We start from the raw sequence: 19,577 nt of genomic DNA on the forward strand, positions 1-19,577 counted from the left end.
TATATCTTTTTCTCTAAACATGTCTATGTTGGATAGTTTCCAAATATACATTAAAAGTCCCTGCTTAGTTTAGAAGTTTCAAATACACATTGCCACTTCACAGGAAAGTCTCACAAAGAATATAAAATTGAACTCATTAGCATTCCTATCCAAACCCTTTACTTTTCCAGAGTGCCTTCTCTTTTACAAAGGCAGTTCAGAGTAATTTTTGACTCCTTTTTCAGTATTTTCACCATAATAAATGTTAAAAAGAATACTATTCCATTCCACTGTCAGTCTGAGCTTCAACCACTTCTTTCCAATTCCCTGAGCTACTGTATCGGTAAAGGATTCTGACATCTCATCTAGACTGTCCGTACTGTAATTACTTCTGACGTTAGGTTCCCTAACAATGGTTTTCTACAAATCCAACTACCATTTTACTGCCTATAATATGGTAAAAGAAAGACCTGATATTACTCACCTCTTCAAAAACTTAATACCAGCAAAAAAAATTTCCCAAACTCCCTTGCAGTAAGAACATTCAAAGCCTTCCATGACAGAATATCAACCCACTTTGTCTCCTGCTAAGCTCTCTATTAAAGCAGATACTTTACCCATACTAAATTAGTTTAAACAGCGATATATTTAAAAACTCTGAATGCCTTTAAATATAGTGTTCCCAATACTTGTCATATTTACCTGCTAAATTCTGTTACTTTCAAAATTGATGTCTTTTGTAGAGTCTGACAACCTCTAGTCCTTGACAGATTACTGAATATTCTCTTTACTTTGTTCCCACAATCTTATATGTTGTTATGGCATTTAACACACTGTAGTATAGACTCATTTTCATGACAGCCTCATCCCAATCACACCAGGATCCTTGTTGGAAAGAATTATTCCCTTTTACGGCCCTAGCACCACAGGGAGATAACTGACAAACATTTCTTACTTCACATCTCATCCTCTTTCTCCCATCCAAGTACTAACCAGGCCCGACCCAGCTTAGCTTCTGAGATCAGACGAGATCGGGCGCGTTCAGGGTGGTATGGCCGTAGGCCTGACACACATTTCTTAAATGTTTACTGACAAATATACTTAGGGATGGGAATATTTTTCTAGACAAACTTCATGAGGGTAGAATCTATGTCATTCATCTAAGCATAAAGCTTTGCTTATAAAAGGCATTCAAATATTTGTTCAGTGAATAAATTCAGAAAAAAGAATTTCAGATCAGAAAAGGTCTAACAAATTTGTTCAAGTTAGGGAAAGTGATAATAAGAATGCACCTAGCTGCTCTAAATGAATTAATTCCTGACTACCAATTAGATGAACTACACATCTACAGACTTGTAGCAATAGTAAAACTGTTCTTATCTGAGAAATCCTACAGTAGAAAAGAAGTGTTAAAGATGACAAAAACACAAAAATAAGAGATGAGTAATTGCTTAGAGCTAAGGGGGATAGGAGACAGGAAAATGAGAGCTAAACAATACACAGATTCTTTCTGAGGTGATGACAATGTTCTAGAACTGCCTGTAGACAGTCATATACATCGATGAATACACTAATAACCATTGAATTACACACATTAAATGAATTATACATTTATGTGAACTGTATCTCAATAAAGGTGTTATAAAATAAAAAATTAAGACAGAAAGTGGTCTTTTTTCCCCAAAAAAGGAAAATAAAGGAAATTATATCAATCATAGACTAGACAGCCAAACAAAAGTGTCAAGGACTGATTAAGTGGGGGTTATAGAAGTATGTGAAAGAAGTAACACTTACTAGGAGCAGGTAAAAATTCACTGAGAAACTGTACTTTGTTCTGTGAATAAAACAACAATGACAACAAAGAATAGCTGATCAGAAATGTGACCAAATAAGTTTATGAAGATTTCGAAAAGGCATTGTGAAAATGTCTCCAATCATAATATCCATGTGAACAAGATGAAGAATTCAGGAGACATCGATAACTTTTTAGTTACACAAGCAATTTCCGCTACATAAACAAAGGTCACTAATAAACTCATCCAGCTATTATGAAGACATCCTGAGCAAAACTGGGAAGTGAAGACAACAAATGAAAAGTCAGAACAAAGGAAAAAGCTATCCCCAACAGTCTGGGAAGAGAAGCCAGATTTCATATGTAAAATTCTAGGGAGAAACAGAAAGTATTATACTTAATCTTCAAAAGCAAATGATAAAAAGAAAGTAAAAGATGGGGGGCACCTAGCTGACTCAGTCCGAAGAACATGCGACTCTTGATTGTAAGGTTTTAATAAAAGTTCAAGTGCCATGTTGGGTGTAGTGAGTACCTAAAAATAAAATCTTTATTATGAAAAAAAGAAAGTAAAAGATGAGAAAGATGCGACCTATTAGCAGACCTGTGACAAAGAATAATCTGCTAAGACAATGTGAACCAAATGGCGACCTGACTTCCAAACAGGACTACAATGTTTACGGTTAGGAGGAGATGACAAGCCTCAGTTCCTCTTAAAGGATTCAATCAGTCATGAAGTACTGTGTGATAGGTGACATATGAGTGTGTTCAGAGATATGTGACCAAGTTGACAAACAAAAGCATCTATGAAAATAGTAAGAAAAGCACAACAATATTAATGTACTTAGTACCACTGAACTATATGCTTAAAATGGCTAAGATAGTGAGTTTTATGTTATGTGTACTTTACCACAATAAAATAAAATAAAGAAGAGATGGGTGGGAAAAAAACATGCTTATGAGACCAATGATGAGATTAATCTGTGTAAAACATGAAACTGCTGAAAAGGCAAGGCATTACAAAAACATCCATTCATCAGGGGTGTAAAAATTCCAAAATTCCTGGTTTCCTTATACATAATTGACCATTGAACAACATGGGTTTAAACTATGTGGGTTCACTTACACATGGATTTTTTCAATAAATACAGCACAGTACTGTGTAAGAATTTTCATTATGATTTTAATAACATTTTTTCTCTAGCTTGCTTTATTGTAAGAATATAATACATAGACGGGCGCCTGGGGGGCTCAGTCAGTTAAGCATCCAACTCTTGGTTTCAGCTCAGGTCATGATCTCATGGTTCCTGAGTTCAAGTCCTGCATCGAGTTCTGCATTAACACCGCAGAGCTTGCTTAGGATTCTATCAATCTCTCTCTCTCTCTCTCTCTTTCATGCCCCTCCATAACTCGTGCTTTCTCTCAAAATAAGTAAAATTGTTTTTAAAAAAAGGGATACATGTGATACACAAAATATGTATTGATCAACTGTTTATATTATTGGTAAGGTTTCCAGTCAATAGTAGGCTATTAATAGTTAAGTCTGGGGTTGTTGAAAGTTATATATAGATCTCAACTACACATGGGGTCAGCATCCCTAATGCTCACTTTGTTCAATCAACTGTATTTAGTTTTACATTCATTATCTGAACAAATATGGGTGGAGCATCTACTCTACGTCAGCACTCTTCTAGGTGCCAAGGGTACTGCCTGTGTGGATCTCGCCACCCCGAGCAGAGGGTTACATATGTAAAACAAGCTTTCCATGCCCTCCATTTAGTCAATGGAACTATCTATTTTTGGAGTCACCCGGCTCAGGAAATAGGGAGTCACTGACCACGTCCCCAGTGCAAAACTAAGGCAATATCATCACCATCATTGCCACAAAACAGGCTACAAGGACCATGAGCAGCTCCATCTGAGAGCAGGAGACTACTAGCAAAACCCAGACAAGCTACATGGCTGGCTCCCATCTAGAACAAGAATGGTGACACACTTCTTCACTGTCACTGACTATCACCTGTATCTCTTTTTAAACACTGTTCTTCCTCTCTGGGAGACCCTTTTCCTTTAACAATCTAATTTTTACCCTATTTTTAAGAATTAGTCTAGGGTCACCCTTCCCCAAAGTGTTCCCATTTCATGAAAGCTCATGCAATATTCTCTCCCATGAAATCTCAACACTTATTTTCCATCCACCACGATATGACAATCAAACCTCTAATGCTTTATCATATTTGGTATTTCACTATGTGTCTTCAAAATAACACTGTAGTAAGTTCCCCCAAATAAGGAGCCTCATCCTTTCCCGTCAGTGACTAGTAATTCCAGTGCACAGATGCTTGCAGTTAGCTCTCAAAATGTGGTAAAGTGTATTATCTCCAATCAGAAAGCATGAAGCTTACTGTATTTTATAAACTCCTCTAGACAAATATCACGAAACATCTCCAGTCAGATGCTTCTGGTTTAGTACTTCATAAAACTGTCCCTTGCATAACTCACTCATAGTTTATTTCCTTAGCTTATAAAAATCATTCCATTGAAATAATCATAAAAGTATGCTTAAAGTTTTAAAAAAGTGTAACAGTTCTCAAAATTAACGAAAGTTAGATGCTTAAGTCTGTACAATCATTAGGAAAAAGAATTAGGAAGCTTTCCTAATTTCATTTAAGTATCTTCTGAAGTTTTTGCTAAACTGCTCCATAAAATCACTATCTTCACCTTAAAGTGACCAGCAAGTATCAGCATCACTTTAAAAAGTGGGAGTGGGGTAGGGAGAAATTATTTCAATTTTATATCCAATACTAAATAAAATACCATTGTCAAAGTAAAATGGAACAGTTTCATCTCTGTGTTAAGGCTACAGTTTTCTGAAATGTCAGCCTGCCAGAAAACAAAAGCAGAAGATGAGGTCAAGCCTAAATCAAGCTCTTCTAAAACAACTACCTCTTTTAAAATCCTTTTGAATTATAAGGAAATTACACAATCTAAATTTCAGCAACTGTTTTTCTTTTGATATAATTTAATAAAATTGAGAAAAAAAAATCACACTGTAGATATGTATCCCTTTTAAATAATGTTTCAAGCCAGAAGAACAATTTAAAACACCTAATATTTTAAAGGTTTTGATAGTTATATACTCATGAACAAATCTTGATTTCATCTATACTTACAACATTTTCTCACATGTTTCACTTACATTTTTGTGATTAACGCATTTCATTAGAACTAATTCTCTGTAAGCCCGTTTAGCATGAGTCTGATTTTGAAACGGCCGGCTCAGCTTCTTGATTGCAACATTTCTTTCAAGAATGGCGTCATAAGCTGCACTGTAACAAGAAATTCAAAATCAACAAAAAAGTTTTAAAATCTGCAAAACTGAATTTATGAAACATTCATGCAGACTCCTTACTTTCTCCAAAGATAAATGGAACTGTATCAATTTCCAGTGGTTGACAGTCAACATGTTTCTACTCTACCTATTACAGCATATTCCAAAAATGTATAGCACTATTAACTGTTTCTTAAAATGCTAATGGATTCAAAGAGACAAGGGACTGTGAAGACAGAAACTATACTTGTTTGTTGGGGGTCCTCCAAGATGTACCAAGCATACAATGGGCACTCAATGCATAAACGTTTAATGAGTACTCAGGCCGAATACATAACTTAAAGCCTAATGAATCCTTCACCCTGCACCTACACCAAGGAAAAACAGGATTAAAGACTACGTGTGGTCATAAATTCTACCCAAAATACTTTCTGAAGAATTCTACATAAGTAGATCACTTCCATCTTCTTTGTACACAACAAAATGAATACAGAAAGAGGAAAGAACATATATACAGAGCTATATAAAAGGTTATTAAAAAATCAAGCTTATAGATATGAATGCTAGATTTCAGGACATTAGAAGATGCTTCATAACTGTTACTGAAACACATAATTCTGTGACATAAGCAACATCATACCCATTACTCTTTGTATCTTTACCATATGACACTGACTAAACATCATATTCTACAAATGACAAATCAGAGAAAGTAAAGCACAAATAAGGTAAAGTATCTTAAAATTACAGAATGGTATTATTAAAAGAGACTTTTAAAATCATTTGAATTCACCACTGCCAGAGGTTAATAAGTAATTTACCCAAGGTAAGACAGAAAAGCAAAGCTAAGACCAAAAGACTAAGACATGAGGTTATGCTTTTCATACTGAACTACCAAACATACGTTAAGACTTCTGTTTATATGGTATTTGGAAAGTTGGCACACTACGGATTAAAATTATTCTCTCATCCAACTGAAAACCTGAGTTTGCTCTCTAGCTATCTCACTGTATCAAATGTACTGAAAAAATATGTATTAAGAAATTCGTACTCTGGCATAAATGGACACATCTATACATAATATATAGGCCATAACTTATTTTCTATATATATACATATACACAGCAAAGCAGACATAAATATTATACTCTTGAGTTAGAAAAATACCATATTTATGTATATGTTCTCCCCAAATTAAAAAACAACATCATTAGGGGGTCACTGAAAATGATTAGTAGTAGTTTTGATTGTTTCAGATAAAGTATGATTTATATTTAACCATTAAATTCATTCCTATTAATTTTTTATGTGTTAAAAGTAGTATTTCAAAATTCTAAAGGTTCAAAAGTATCTGAGTAGGTTGTACTATTTTGTATCCAAGGACTTTAGATTTCTAATTGTTGATACTTAAATGTGCACAAATTAGAGACCCCCCCCCAATCTTACTATCTTACTATGAATCTTACTATCATTGGGGCCCAAAATAATGCCTTAAAAAATTAATTTCTTCAGTTGATAGTGATAGTAAACACATACAGTGAGCTTAAAAATTTTTTGCTTATATCTATTTCATAAGAATCTTTTATGAAAAAATAAGCAAAATATTTGAAGATACTTATTCTTTAGGACAAAACAGGGATCAGTTACGATGGCTTGAGGCCCCTTCCAAAGCAGTTTTTTTTTTTTTTTTTTTAAATTCTGGTATACAAATTTCAAAATGTATTTACCTGAGGATAAGTGAAGGTACATAAAAGGCATTTTTATATATACTTTTTATATATGTTTATATATAATTTATATAGATATTTATAAATGCTATATTCTCCACAACCATGTAAATCAGGTGAGAAAACAGTCTTAGCAATATTAATTTCCCACGAATCACAAAGTTAGTACATCATAAAGCTCGAATCTTAACCATGGGCTGGCTTCCAGAATCGTTCCTGTATTGACTACACCACATTATTTTCTTTACATTTAATTTGTGGTTGGTTAAATGTGGTTGGTTAAAATGACAACTACTCTGCCAATAATGCTTTTTAAAGTTACCCAAATTCTGTAATTTTGGGTATTATAAATTATTTCAAGTACAGAAAAGAGAATAAATGCTGTTCTCATTACAGAAATTTGAGAGGTTTTAGCATTTTACCATAATTGCTCTGAATTTTTAAAAAAAGAAATACATCATCATAGGTAAAGTCCCCTTTCTTTGTCTCTTTTTTTGGACATAAGCATTATTCTGAGTTTGGTGTTATTAATGTTTTTTTACTTTTCTATATACATATGCACCTATAAATATATGCCACTATTTTATATATTTTCAACTACATATAAATGGTACTATAATGTATATATATTCTACATCTTCCTTTTAAACTCAACAACACTACATTTGTGAGACTGTCCGTGTTGAAACACAGTTGCAGTTCATTCTAAATACTGTATAATATTTCACTGTATGACTATATCACAATTTCTTATTCTCATGATAGACTCACTGCTATTACCAATTTTTCCTATTATAAATAGTGTTGCAAAGAAAAGGCCTATGTATGTCTCTTTACATGCACACCCAAGTGTTTTTCTAGAACCTAGGAGACCTGCAGGGTTATAAACATTTATGATTTTTAATAGATTCTGAAACAAATCTGGTTCAAGAATAGGTAATAAAGACATAATTATGCTTGAGGGTGGCTAAGAATTTCCCAAAGCACTAGGTTATTATGCTAACTTAGTAATCTAAAATCATTAGCAGAACTGTCCCCAAAACTATTCCACACTTCAGTTTATTAAGAATCATGTTGATCTATAAAGCCTAGGCCCATTGTAGAAATTAGCTTGTAAATCAATTTTAAAGATACATATGAGTTTTTGAAACATACAATGAAATATTAGCTCACTTCATTCCCCAGTGTAAAATAAGATTTCTGAAATTCCAGAGTTTCATTACAGTGTGAAAGTGATGATTAAGTGAAGCTTCTTATTATAACAACTAGCTATGGGAATAGATATATACATGGAATTAATAAGCATGCCACTTATTCTTTCCTGATATAGATATTTGTCTTTACATGGCTTATGACCAAGTATTTAATAATTTATACTTAAAGATGACAGTTATGATTTATAAAGTTGTGTTTAATGAATAATAAAGAACATCAACCCAGAAAAGATTACTGTCATGTTATAGTTTTAATTTAAATTTCATAGTTTTATTTCAAGGTTTTTGAGGCAAGCTAAATATTTACCAATGTATCTATATTACAGGAGGAGAAAAGATACCAAGCAGTTAATGATTCTTTGCCTAATTTTTGGAAGTAAAAACTTACCATACTATTCCTTGAGCTCCTGAGCCTATAGGTTTTAAATTCTGATACCGTTTCAAAACTGTAAATGTAGAATCTCCAATCTCTACACTATAAAAATTGCTGTCACGCTTGCTTCTGCTCATGATGGCAAACAATTAATTTAATGGCTTTCATCCAAATATTCACCAAGAAGCTGCAAAATGGAACAAAATGTGATGTTAACAAAATGAATTAATTTTTTATTTTATTTATTTATTTATTTAATTTTATATTAATTATTTAATCTTAAAATTCAAGTCTTCACTGTTCACTGATAATAACACAGTATGGTAAAAGAGCTACTTCATTAAAATACATTAGAATGCAAATAGAAAGAAAAAATACGACAGAACTTGGTTAGCATCTGCCATACTTAAGGAGAGGACTGATAGTAAAATACAAAACTTTTACACTTGATCTTAGCCAAAAGGCCGAGAAGCGATTAAAATACAAAACTTTTAAAAGGGTAAACAATTTCTTCACTATAAGTCTCTAGTATTAATATGCATATATGTCTTTACTGGAAAACTGTAAAAACATTTAAAAAAAAGCAAATAATTATAACTAAACATGCTCTTAAGGTCACTTCCATAGTTTAAAATTTAAAACCAGTCCTTTTATGTATTTATTATAGAATACAGAGAACTTAATTTTTGTGAGAACAACCTCATTTAGTGTGACATGGAAAAAACAACCAACTGGCAGGCGAGTAAGCTGGTTAGCATGTATCACCCCTACCTAACAAACACATCACAGTGCTGTTACCATAACACAGCCCCTGACCCCCAACAGCAATACTCAGGTGTAATGTATATGTTTTTATAATGGTTGAAAAGATGAGAAGGGTAGAAACTACAAGATAAAATAAGAAGATAACAAGTTAGGATATGAAATAAACCAATACTGTTCTGAATTTTATGGGGACTCAGATGCATAACCTAAGTTCTGACCACAGTTCTTTGCCACATGCCTGTTTACAAGCCAAGGAAGTCTTTTTCTCCCACTTATGTGAGCTGTATTTATTGACATACCTATTACCCATTCTAGACAAAAGTGGCCTATTCCAAAATGCACACAAGACAGCTCCAAACTACTCCCCACATCCCTCAATAAGACAAGAAATGAGTTAAGTCCAAAGGATTTCTGTTTGTGTGTGTGGTTATAAGACAATGTCAACAAAAATAAAAATAAAAACAAAATCCTAATAAGACTTACAATGCAAAGAATCAACTCAACAAATAATAAGTGCCTAATCTGTGTCAGGCACTGTACTGCGCCCTAAGGCCAGACTATGTAGAAGCTCATGAACTGGATTCTAACAGAGTAGGATAGAAACCACTGAACTGCTCCCTGGCTGCTACTTGGAGATTAGCCTCCAAGAGGAGGCGCAGCAAGAGCTGCAAGAGGAAAACTAGTAAGGTATTGTACCAATCCAGGGAAGATAAAATTAATGAAGATTCTTAGATGTGATGGTGTTAAACAGAAACTAAAAAAAACAAGTCCCAAGAGTGTAAGCTTTAAAAAAAGAAGATAAATAAATTGAAAACAACTGAAAAGTCAGATCAATGATTTGGATAAAGAGGGGGCAGAGAAACACTTCCAAAATAACTAAACTAGTGATGTAATACTCCAGAGAAGTGTCTGAAATGACAAGTATCATTAATTCTACCTAACTGGAGACCAGAGGCTTAAAGAAAAAAGTTTGGTAATGATTTAAACACTTAGGTATGCTCAAATGATGCTCAAATATAGGTATTGGTTACTCAGACCAATTTCTTAACTTAACCTGAATTCCCTCTGGTCTACTGGAGTACAGAAATAGAAAGAGAAGTGAAAAGAAGAAAAGAAGGAAGCATTGGGTGTCAGGCCCCTTATCAAATATTCTGCACGTTTATCCTGGAAACTAGGTCTGCCCAGGGCCTGGAGACAATAATGCTCTCTGGTAATTTGCACATTATGGTCAGAGACTGAGCACAGAGCCTCCTTAGTGGCAAGGAAAGGCTTCTCTCTATTCTCAGAACAGAATGGCCCAGGAGCAGGAGTGCCCATGGTATGTACACAGAAGTCTAGACTAAGCTGTGGCAGCAGCTGAGCAATGATAGCTACCATAACACCCCAGAACAGTGAAGAAAGAGACAGCAGACAGAGTACCCAAGGTAAAGTAGGCAGCCCCAGCCAGTGGTACCCTCTTCAGAAGCCACAGCTGCCACTCCTATAAACAGGAAACCAAAAACTCTACTCACTTATATTCTCAGCTGTAAATGTTTACTGGTATACCTGAGTCAAACTCTATGCTGGGTACCAAAACACAATGGTAATAAGCATCTGGCCCTCCACAGAGCTTGCAGTTAAGACAGAAAAGGAGACCTTATACTGCTTCGTATCTGTTGGTGTGTCACTATGATTGTGATAAAAGCAGTGAAGGGAAAGGACAGGATGCTAATAGAAGCAAACTTGCTAGTCTGGGCTCAAGAAAAAATTCCCTTCATGCTGTGATGTTTGAGCAAGATCTGAATATGGACTATGAGTTAACCAGACACAGAGGGAAAGGAGTTTTCTAGGCACAACAAACAGCACATGCAAAGCAAATTCACCAACTTTAACTGCCCAATCTGAGGAGTTTGATGAATGTATACTATTCTATAACCACAATCCAAACCATGATAAAGTGTATTTCCATCCACCACAAAATGTCGCCTATGTGGGTGAACCCTCACCCACTGTGGAATGAATTGCTTAGCTGTCTTTCCTAGATCTTTATATAAATGAAATCACACAGCATTGTGTAATTTGTGTGTTTAGCTTCTTTCGCTTGCCCTAATGCTGTTTTTTTAAAGACTAAAAAAAATTTTTTAATGTTTATTTATTTTTGAAAGAGACAGAATGCAAGTGGGGAAGGGGCAGAGAAAGAGGGAGACACAGAATCTGAAGCAGGCTCTGGGGTCCGAGCTGTCAGCACAGAGCCCAAAGGGCTCAAACTCACAAACTGCGAGATCACGACCTGAGTCAAAGTCAGGCGTTTAACTGACTGAGCCACCCAGGTGCCCCTGGATGTTATTTTATTTTTTTATTTTTTATTTTTTTTTAAAAATTTTTTAATGTTTTATTTATTTCTGAGAGAGAGAAAGAGCATGAGCAGGGGAGGATCAGAGAGGGAGGGAGACACAGAATCCAAAACAGGCTCCAGGCTCCAAGCAGGCAGTCAGCACAGAGCCTGACGCGGGGCTTGAACCCACGAACTGTGAGATCATGACCCGAGCCGAAGTCGGAGGCTTAACCGACTGAGCCACCCAAGCGCCCCTGGATTTTATTTCCTCAGGTAATCTCTACACCTAGGGTGGGGCTCCAATTCAACCCCAAGATCAGGAGTTGCACACTCCACCGAATAAACTAGGTGGGTATCCCTGCCCTAATGCTTTTAAGATTCAATGATTCATCTGTGCTGTATCCCTTTTACAACCCAATGGCATTCCACTGTGTGGATATACCAGTTGGACATTTGGATTATTGCCAATCTGGAGGTTATTACAAATGATGCTAGTATAAAAATTCACACGCCCCCTGCTATTCATCTTGGGTAAATACCTAGGAATGGGGTTTCTGACTCTTATGTTTAATTTTATAAGAAACCGCCAGTTTTCCAAAGTGCCGATACCATTTTTCAGTGCTACCAGCAAAGAGAGTTCTACTTGTTCCACCTTGCTCACCCGATTGCCATTTTACCTATACTAGTGGGTGCACAGTGGTATTTCACTGTGGTTTACATTTGCATTTCCTAATAATTAATGATGCTGGCCATTTTTTCATGGGCTTATATGCTACATCTTTTTTTGGTGAAGTAGCTAATTAATTATTTTGCACATTTAAAAATATAATTGCTTTAGTACTGATTTATATATTCTGGATATACACCCTTTATCAGATGTGCAAGCATTTTTTCCCAGTCTGTTGCTTGCCTTTCTATTTTCTTAACAGTGTCTTTTTCTTAAAACTGTTTAAAATGATTTTAGATCAACATAGAAGTTACATAAATAGTACAGAGTTCCTGGCTATGCTTCACCCACCTTCACTCAAATGAAAGCATTTGACATAACCACAGTACAATTATCAAAAATTGACAGTTGACCTAGAAAGTTGACATTGGTACCTACTATTAACTAACAAGGAAACTGACTGACACTGGTTCAATACTATCAAGGAAACTACAGACTTTATTCAGGTTTTGCTAGTTTTTATATGCAGTGTGTGTGTGTGTGTGTGTGTGTGTGTGTGTACAGTTCTACGTAAACTTATCACATACATCTACTAGTGTAATCTCTGTCATAATCAGAATACAGAAGTGTTTCACCTCACCAAAGAAAACCCTTCATGTTATCCCTATATATAATCACATTTTCTTGCCAAACCTACCCCTGGCAACTATGATCTGTTTCCATAGTATAATTTTTTTTCATTTAAATAAAGTTATAGAGGGGCGCCTGGGTGGCTCGGTTGGTTAAGCATCCGACTTCAACTCAGATCATGATCTCACGGTTTGTGGGATCGAGTCCCACATCAGGCTCTGTGTGGACAGCTCAGAGCCTGGCGCCTGCTTTGGATTCTGTGTCTCTTCCTCTCTCTGCCCCTCCCCCACTCACACTGTATGTCCGTCTCTCTCTCTCAAATAAACATTTAAAATAAATAATATTACATAAATGAAATCACATAATATATAATCTTTTATATTATAGTTTCCAATATACAGGCCTTGTAAAATTTTGTTCAGTTTCTCCTTATATATTAATATTCTGGATGCTACTGTAAATGCTTTCATGTTAGTTTACTTTTAAATTTTCAATTGCTAGTACATGGAAATACAATTAAGTTTTTTGTATAATAACTTTGTACAAAGCTCATTTATTAGCCTTAGTAGGCTTTTTTGTGGATTCTTCAAGATTTTCTACAAACACAAGCAGTTTCATTTCTTCATTTCCAATGTGGATGCCTGACTTTTTCTTACCCCACTGTACTAACCATAATTTCCATACAATCCTGAAGAGAAGTGGTAAGAGCAAACAGACAACATTCCCTGATCTTAGAGAAAGCATTCAGTCTCTCATCACTAAGTATGATGTAAATGACAGGATTTTACTAGATACCATTTAACAAGATAAGAAAGCTCTCTTTATGTCCTGTTTCACTGAGAGTTTTTAGTATTAATGAGTATTGAATTTTGTCAAATGATTTTTCTGGATCTACTGAGATAATCATATAGTTTTGCCTTCTTAGTTGGCTTATAATGATGAATTACACTGATGATTTTCAAATGTTGAACCAGCCTGTATTCCTATAGTGAATCCCACTTGGTCAAAAGTATCGTTTTTATTTTACTGATTCATTTGGCTTAAATTCTGTTGAAAGGTCCTCACTTTATTTTTATGGGGAATATTGGTCTGTAGTTTTCTTTCATGGTAAGTATAATGAGCTGGGAAGTTTTCCCTCCTCTTTTATTTTCTGAAAGGCTTTGAATGTCTGATAAAATGTCTCAGGGAAGCCTTTGAAGACGAGAGCTTTATTGTGGAAAGGTTTTCATTGCAAATTAAAACACACATACATACATACACAATTATTCGGGCTATAGATTTCTTTTTAAATGAGATTTGGTAGTTTTGTGTTTTTCAAAGAATTTCTTAATTTTATCTAAGTCATCCAATGTAATGTCTACAGGGATCTATAATCATGTATCCTCTTTCATCCCTGTTATTGTAATCTGTGTCTTTTCTCTTTTTTCCTGATTAGTCTGGCTAGAATTTTATCACTATTATTAATCATTTAAAAAAGGTAGATTTTAATTTCTGATTTTCTCTATTGTTTATACTTTTCTATTTCACTGGTTCCTGCTCTTGTCTTTACTTCCCTCTTTTTGCTTGTTTTGGGATTGCTCTTCTCTTCTTATACGTTCTTAAAATGGAAGCTCAAAAGTATTGGTTTGAAAACTTTTTAAAAATAATAGAATTGATACTATAATTAAGTATAGCTTCTTCCCATATTTTTTTTATCATCAGATCCATATTCAACAATAAAATAAATACAAACACTTAGTATAGGTTTTACTTTATGCCAGATTCTATTTCAATCTTTATAAATTTATAAAGATTTATAAATTTCTTTCAATCCTCACAAGAGGCCTATGGACATTTTCTAGTTGTTTATGGCTAATGGGTAAATTCAGTTCTTGTTACTACTACTTGGCTGGAAACATAAATCCCATATACTCATTTTGTCTGATGTGTTTCCTTATGTTAAAATAGGAATTACTGTTTTTTCCATCTTCCAGATGATGAAATTAAGTCTTCTAGAATGGTTACAAAGTTAATAAGGAGCAGAAGGAAGACTTGAGTCCTTCACCCATATACTATATATAGAGTCCAAAAAAAAAAAAAAAAAATCTTGGTGGTGAAAAAGGATATGAAGGAAGAGGAACAGTTATAAATATGTTGAGTCTGAGACACCTCCAAGACATCCAAATGGAAATATCAAGTTGGTAGCCAGATACAGAACTGGACCTCAAGAGGAGAGTGTGGGTGAAAGATGCAAATTTAAGAGCTATTGTTACTGAACCAATGAGAATGATGTTAGTCAAAAGGAGTGCAGTAGGAAAGGAAAGAGACCTAAGATTCAGCTTTGTGAACACCCATATTTAATGAGCAATTAAAGATAAGCCAACAAAGAAGTAAGAGAAGAGAGCCAGACATAAACAGAAAATAAGAGAACACACTGGAGAAGCCAAGGGAAGTGTTTTAAAGAACAGTGGCCAATAGTTCTGAATGCTACAGAAATATCAAAGAAATGGCTTCAGTAATGGGGGTAGAAGCTAGACTGGAATGAGCTGAGGTGTGAGAAGGATATGATTTTAGAGACAGGTTAAGTAGGTAAGTGTCAGTACCTGTATAGAGAAATTTAGCAAAGAAAAGAAGAAACTGATAGAGAAAGGTAAATGGTCAAGGAAGGGTGATGAGATAATAGGTAATATATAACATAGTATATCACAGCATATATAGCAGAGAGACAACCTGAACATATTTACCTACTAATAGAAAGGATCCAATATAGAGAGGAAGGGTGAGCAAAGGGGAATGAAAAAAAAAAAAGAAGTTTCAGACAGCACAATATCTCTGAAAAGGCACAAAGGAATGGGGTCCCGAACACCTGTGGCCATACAGATGGAAATACTGGTGTAGCTCTGCCATCAGAAAATATCATCAAGTGACTGAGATGGAAGGATCAATTTTCAAGCTAAAGGCATTAAGGTTACTGGTTACATTTATGGAGGATGCATTTGTTGTCCTGTTCTCTCCATGATGAAGCTGGAACAGCAAAAGTGTGAAGAAGAAATTATGGACTCTGATCACTCATGCCCTACTCACAAAAGCCTCTTCTTGGATTAAAAACAAAGAAACTACAGTTGTAAAATTTAGATGTGACTAGTTATGGGGCTTACAAGAATAAGAGAATAGACAGGCATTACTATCCCATCCAACGGATGAGTAAACTGAGGCTCAAAAAAGTTAACATGCAATCAATTGTTGTGGAAATGTTGAGGTTCAGCTCTAGCCTTCAAATTTCACCTGTCAGAGAACACTACAATGTCAACATGGCTAAATTATCAATACACAAAACTCTCATGCATCTGAAATTTATTTTCCTTTCCTTTCTGTGAAGTATTTTCACCTTTTTCCCCCCATCCCATTCTATCTACCAAAGACCAGTTTAAGTATGATCAGGAATCCTTTTCCATTCAAACCAGCTTGAACCTTAACTTCTCTCCTAAACTACTTTGTATATTTAAATACACAGATTTTACTACTAGACTGATCTTTTTGAGGGTAAGGACTCCGTTTCCTAGGTTTTCAGATTTCCAAAACATATCAGCTCTCTGTATAGTTATTATTTAAATAATAACTGCTAAAAAAGTTAACCAAGAATATGAAGTCACAAGTTACTTAATAAATTGTTCTGTTTATCTTCACTAGAGTTTTCCTTCATTAGCAGGAGGAAAAAAAAGAGATTAAATTAGGTTTTTATGACTCAATTTCTGTGATGTCTACACAAAGAGCTACTGCTATCAGACTGGGCCACCTATAAAATGGTTGGCCTGGTAAGTGAATGTGGAGACAAACAAGTTAAACTAAATAGTCATATTAAAATTATTCAGGGGAAAAAAAGAATGAGTTTAACGTACCGTACAGATAAGCCTCAAAGACAACAAAAACGACTCTCGTTGCATCACAAATCTATTTAATAGCTAAGTTTAGAATTTAACCAATTAACTTCAGAAGTTATCCTACAGAAAAGTAAAACTCAACAAGCAACTATAATCCTCACAATAGAAAATTAGTAAGTATTAAAACTTAAGAAGCATATTATTAAAACAGAATGAAGTAAAACCAACAGGCAAGAAACAAAATTATTTACTTATCTACCATCTCCAAAGCTGAATGAGGTGAACATACAGACACTTGTATACTTTTCTTTTTCCTAGAGCATACTTTACTCTAGCTTAATTCTCCAATATAAAGGTGCATAAGAATGTTCAGGTGTGTGTGTATGTGTGTACACAGAAGATTTTATAGTGTCTTTTATAAGTTTGGGAACTTTCAAGAGTGATTCTGACTTTGGCTTTCCATACTGACTTTAAACTCAAGTCCAGTGTATACAGAAGAGTCCATTCTAAATAACCTGTAAAACTTGCAAAGTCAAAATCACCCCTAAAAATTATTTAAATCATCGTATACAATAATACTTAGTACAATAACTTTTAGAGCTAAATACGAGATATTCACCCTACAGGACACACAGGGACTAATTAAAGTAGAACAGCAGATTCCTGCCTCCAAGGGCATAAGCGCACTGGAATGCGCAGAATTGTCTATACTGTTTAAACTGTCACTGATCTCAGTTTGTCTGTAAGACATGCATAGTCGGATATTTAAAAGTTAAACTCGTGAAATATGAAATGTCACTGCCACAGCATTACAAATAATGAAGCTTCTAGGGAGAAGTTAGAATCTTAAAGGAATTAATTCACCTGATTCAGACTTTATTTAAAAAAAAAAAAAAAAAAGAGACTAGCTGGACCTAGCTGAGGGCTGAAATAATGCCCCTCTAAATTTGAGACTTTAAATTTTTTTTTTATTTTTTATTTTTTTTAATTTTTTTTTAATGTTTTATTTATTTCTAGGAGAGCGAGAGAGAGAGACAGCGTGAGCAGGGGAGGGCCAGAGAGAGAGAGTCACAGACTGAAGCAGGCTCCAGGCTCTGAGCTGGCAGTCAGCACAGAGCCCGACGCGGGGCTCGAACCCACCAACCGCGAGATCATGACCTAAGCGAAAGTCGGACGCTTAACCGACTAAGCCACCCAGGCGCCCCTAAATTTTTTTTTTAATACAAGTTAGTTAACATATAGTGTAATAATGATTTCAGGAATAGAATTTAGGGCTTCATCATTTACATATAACCCCAGTGTTCATCCCAACAAGTCCCCGCCTTAATGCCCCTCACCCTTTTAGCCCTCCCTTCCCCCCCCCAACACCTCACCAGCAATTCTGTTTGTTCTCTGTATTTAAGAATCTCTTATGGTCTGTCTCCTTGTCTGATTTTATATTATCTTTGCTTCCCTTCCCTTATGTGCCTGTTTTGTATCTTAAAATTCCATATATGAGTAAGGTCACATGATATTTGTCTTTCTCTGATATTTTTCACTTAGTATAATATACTCTAGTTCCATCCACGTTGTTGCAAATGGCAAGATTTCATTATTTTTGATGCCAAGTAATATTTCATAGATATAGAACACCTTTTTTTTTTTTTTAAACATTTATTCATTTTGAGGGGGCAGGGGCAGAGAGAGGGAGACACACAGAATCTGAAGCAGGCTCCAGGCTCTGAGCTGTCAGCACAGATCCCCAACGTGGGGCTTGAACTCACAAACCGTGAGATCATGACCTGAGCCAAAGTTGGATGCTTAACCGATGGTGCCACTCAGGCGCCCCAAACATCTTTATCCATGCATCAGTCAATGGATACTTGGGCTCTTTCCATACTTCGGCTATTGTAGATAGTGCTGCTATAAACACTGGGGTACATACATGTGCCCCTTCAAAACAGCACTCCTGTATCCTTTGGATACATACTTAGTAGGCTGGGTCATAGGGTAGTTCTATTTTTAATTTTTTGAAAAACCTCCATATTGCTTTCCAGAGTGGCTGCACCAGTTTGCATCCATCAGCAATGCAAAAGGGTTCCTCTTTCTCTGCATCCTCGCCAACATCTGTTGTTGCCTGAGTTGTTAATTTTAGCCATTCTGACAGGTGTGAGGTGAGATCTTTTCCCTCCTTTTCTGCACTATTCACTTACAAAGAGGTTATTAGGATCTACTCCCACAGATCCTCTGTAGAAAAGTGGAGAGCAAATCCTTTAAGCATTAGTTATGTTTCCTTTAAACATGTTATCCTTTAAACATTAATGTGTCTTTAGTTATCCACTGAGTGCAGCAAGAAAGTATTCCAACTAAAAGGTAACTGGGATGCTGGGGCCACCAGCGATTCTACTATATAACAATCATACCTGGGTATGCCCTCTTTTCTAGGAAGGTTCCCACCCTCCCCCACAAAGAGGGTGGAGGAAATGAGGCTGAAGTTTGTACTTCAGCAATTGGTTTTTGTTGTTTTTGTTTTGTTTTGTTTTGTTTTTTTCAGCAATTGGCTTTTGTAAGAACTATTTATAACATACATTTATCTCTTAATTGAGCTTACTTGAGTAGGTTTATTATATTCCAACCACAAAATAATGTTAACACACCAGTGTCCCTTCACAATTTCTGTATTTTGAGGCAGATGCCTTTAACTAAAATAGCAGCAGCTACACGGAACACTAAGATTCAGAATCAGTTCCCAATACTTCAGCCATTCAAGTAATTTATTAATGATCTCAGGACTATAGCAGTATCCTCAGCAAAAGAGTAGGGTTCTTCTACCTCTTAAACAAGAATAACAACCCAATATATATTCTATTACCATTTACATTTTAGTTAGCTAGCATCCAAGGGTCTAAAAATTACTTTGTACTCAAAATGGCAAGCATCTCAAAATAT

General features: G+C 35.2%; 1 protein-coding gene across 6 annotated transcripts in view; it reads right to left on the minus strand.

Moving 5' to 3' along the window:
- Positions 1–19,577, minus strand: part of MAPK8 (mitogen-activated protein kinase 8) — a 105,139-nt gene that overhangs the window by 34,542 nt on the left and 51,020 nt on the right. For all 6 annotated transcript variants that reach the window (XM_039233686.1, XM_039233690.1, XM_039233687.1 and 3 more), the window contains 2 exons: positions 8,429–8,600; positions 4,968–5,097 (listed from right to left, as the gene is read on the minus strand). In XM_039233686.1, coding sequence (XP_039089617.1) covers positions 4,968–5,097; positions 8,429–8,550 — 252 coding nt within the window. In that variant the 5' untranslated portion in view covers positions 8,551–8,600. The remainder of the gene's footprint in view (positions 1–4,967; positions 5,098–8,428; positions 8,601–19,577) is intronic.

This window comes from Hyaena hyaena, unplaced genomic scaffold, assembly GCF_003009895.1.
Source record: "Hyaena hyaena isolate Hyena2069 unplaced genomic scaffold, ASM300989v1 scaffold_78, whole genome shotgun sequence".
Classification (NCBI taxonomy): Eukaryota; Metazoa; Chordata; class Mammalia; order Carnivora; family Hyaenidae; genus Hyaena; species Hyaena hyaena.